This window comes from Salvelinus sp. IW2-2015, unplaced genomic scaffold, assembly GCF_002910315.2.
Source record: "Salvelinus sp. IW2-2015 unplaced genomic scaffold, ASM291031v2 Un_scaffold7554, whole genome shotgun sequence".
In the NCBI taxonomy this organism is placed as follows: domain Eukaryota; kingdom Metazoa; phylum Chordata; class Actinopteri; order Salmoniformes; family Salmonidae; genus Salvelinus; species Salvelinus sp. IW2-2015.
In genome coordinates this window covers 1-1466 of record NW_019948814.1, presented here as the reverse complement: position 1 = coordinate 1466, position 1466 = coordinate 1, and the positions used below count along the sequence as shown (strand labels likewise).

General features: G+C 45.4%; 1 protein-coding gene across 2 annotated transcripts in view; it reads left to right on the top strand.

Annotated features, from left to right (window-relative positions):
* Window positions 1-1329, top strand: part of LOC112079300 (ADP-ribosylation factor-like protein 16) — a 5084-nt gene extending 3755 nt beyond the window's left edge. For both annotated transcript variants that reach the window (XM_070442282.1, XM_024145290.2), the window contains exon 4: window positions 592-1329. In XM_070442282.1, coding sequence (XP_070298383.1) covers window positions 592-648 — 57 coding nt within the window. In that variant the 3' untranslated portion in view covers window positions 649-1329. The remainder of the gene's footprint in view (window positions 1-591) is intronic.
* Window positions 1330-1466: the final 137 nt, after the last annotated feature.

Genomic DNA, 1466 nt, shown 5'->3' with positions numbered 1-1466 from the left:
ATTCAGCCTAATGATGGCTTGCTTCACTGGCAGTGACAACTCTTTGGACTTCATATTGAGGGTTAACAGCAACAGATTGCAAATGCCACACTTSAAATCAARTCTKYACCTTTTATCTGCTRACTGGTAAATAAACTAATGAGGGATTAACACACACCTGGCCATGAAACAGCTGAGCAGCCAATTGRCCAACTACTTTTTGGTAAAGACCKTCAAATTAAAGCTGAACGTCTGCACTTTCAGCCTCAWATTCYTTATTTKATTTCAACTCCAAAATGCTGTGGTAGACAGATAAAATAATAACTTGGTCAATGTCCAAATATTTATGGACCTGACTATCTAATTCCTCCCAATATACTCCCACTTTAAATGCTTTTTCCCCCACCGCGTTGCATGACTGTCAACAAAGCGTCTCTCCCTCCCTGCACATTTTCTGACTGATTGTCATCCCACTCTTCCCCTCGGGATCTCCATTATACCATGAGTCTAGTAGAGATCAACTTTATTTGCCTCCTTTACATAAATTAAACAGTYCCTCTCCCTCGCTTTGCAAATGTCTAACCCTTTCTCCTCCCACCCTTCRTCCTTCAGGGACCTCCCTTGTACCATGAGTCTCGTAGAGATGATGTCACTGTTCAGGATGGATGACATCATCGCCTCTGCCACCCAGCCAATCACGACCCTGGAACTGAGCGCTCGTTCCGGCCAGGGACTCCAGGAGGTGTTGGGCTGGCTGGACTCCACCCTAACTGACTGACAGAGTGATGTCATAGAAGCATCTTCCTTCCGGGAAGCAGTTCCTCATTGCTGGTGCTTTCAAGACAACTGGGAACTCTGGGAAAAATACGAGGTCAAATCATGACGTCAGWGATTTTCAGGTCAGAAAGTCGGTGCTGTAGGAGGCCCGAGTTGGAATTTCAAGTTAGGATGACCGTTCAAAAAATAAAACAGTTATCTTGAACGCACTGAAGTCAGAGATTTCTGAGTTCCCAGTTGCTTTGAACGCAGCATAAGTGACGTCATTGTCACTGAACTTGGAATGATGTCACCACCAACTGGAAAGTGAGGGTACTGCATCTCACGCCGTTACACATGAATCCCGTCGGCAAGAAGATGTCCTCATCCTCATGATCTCAGCACACCAGGAATGATGCTGTCATTCACATGGGATTCCCTCTGATTGAGGAGGCCTGATATTAATGCTGTTATGGCTGGAATATCATGCCTGTATTTATTGTCAGCACTCTGTATAGATACTGTAGCCTAACTATACTGGAGTAGGGTCCTCGATGTAGCCTAACTATCCTGGAGTAGTGTCCTCGATGTAGCCTAACTATGTCCTCGAGAGTGTCTCGATGTAGCCTAACTATACTGGAGTAGTGTCCTCGATGTAGCCTAACTATCTGGAGTAGTGTCCCGATGTAGCCTAACTATGCTGGAGTAGTGTCCTCGATGTAGCCTAACAG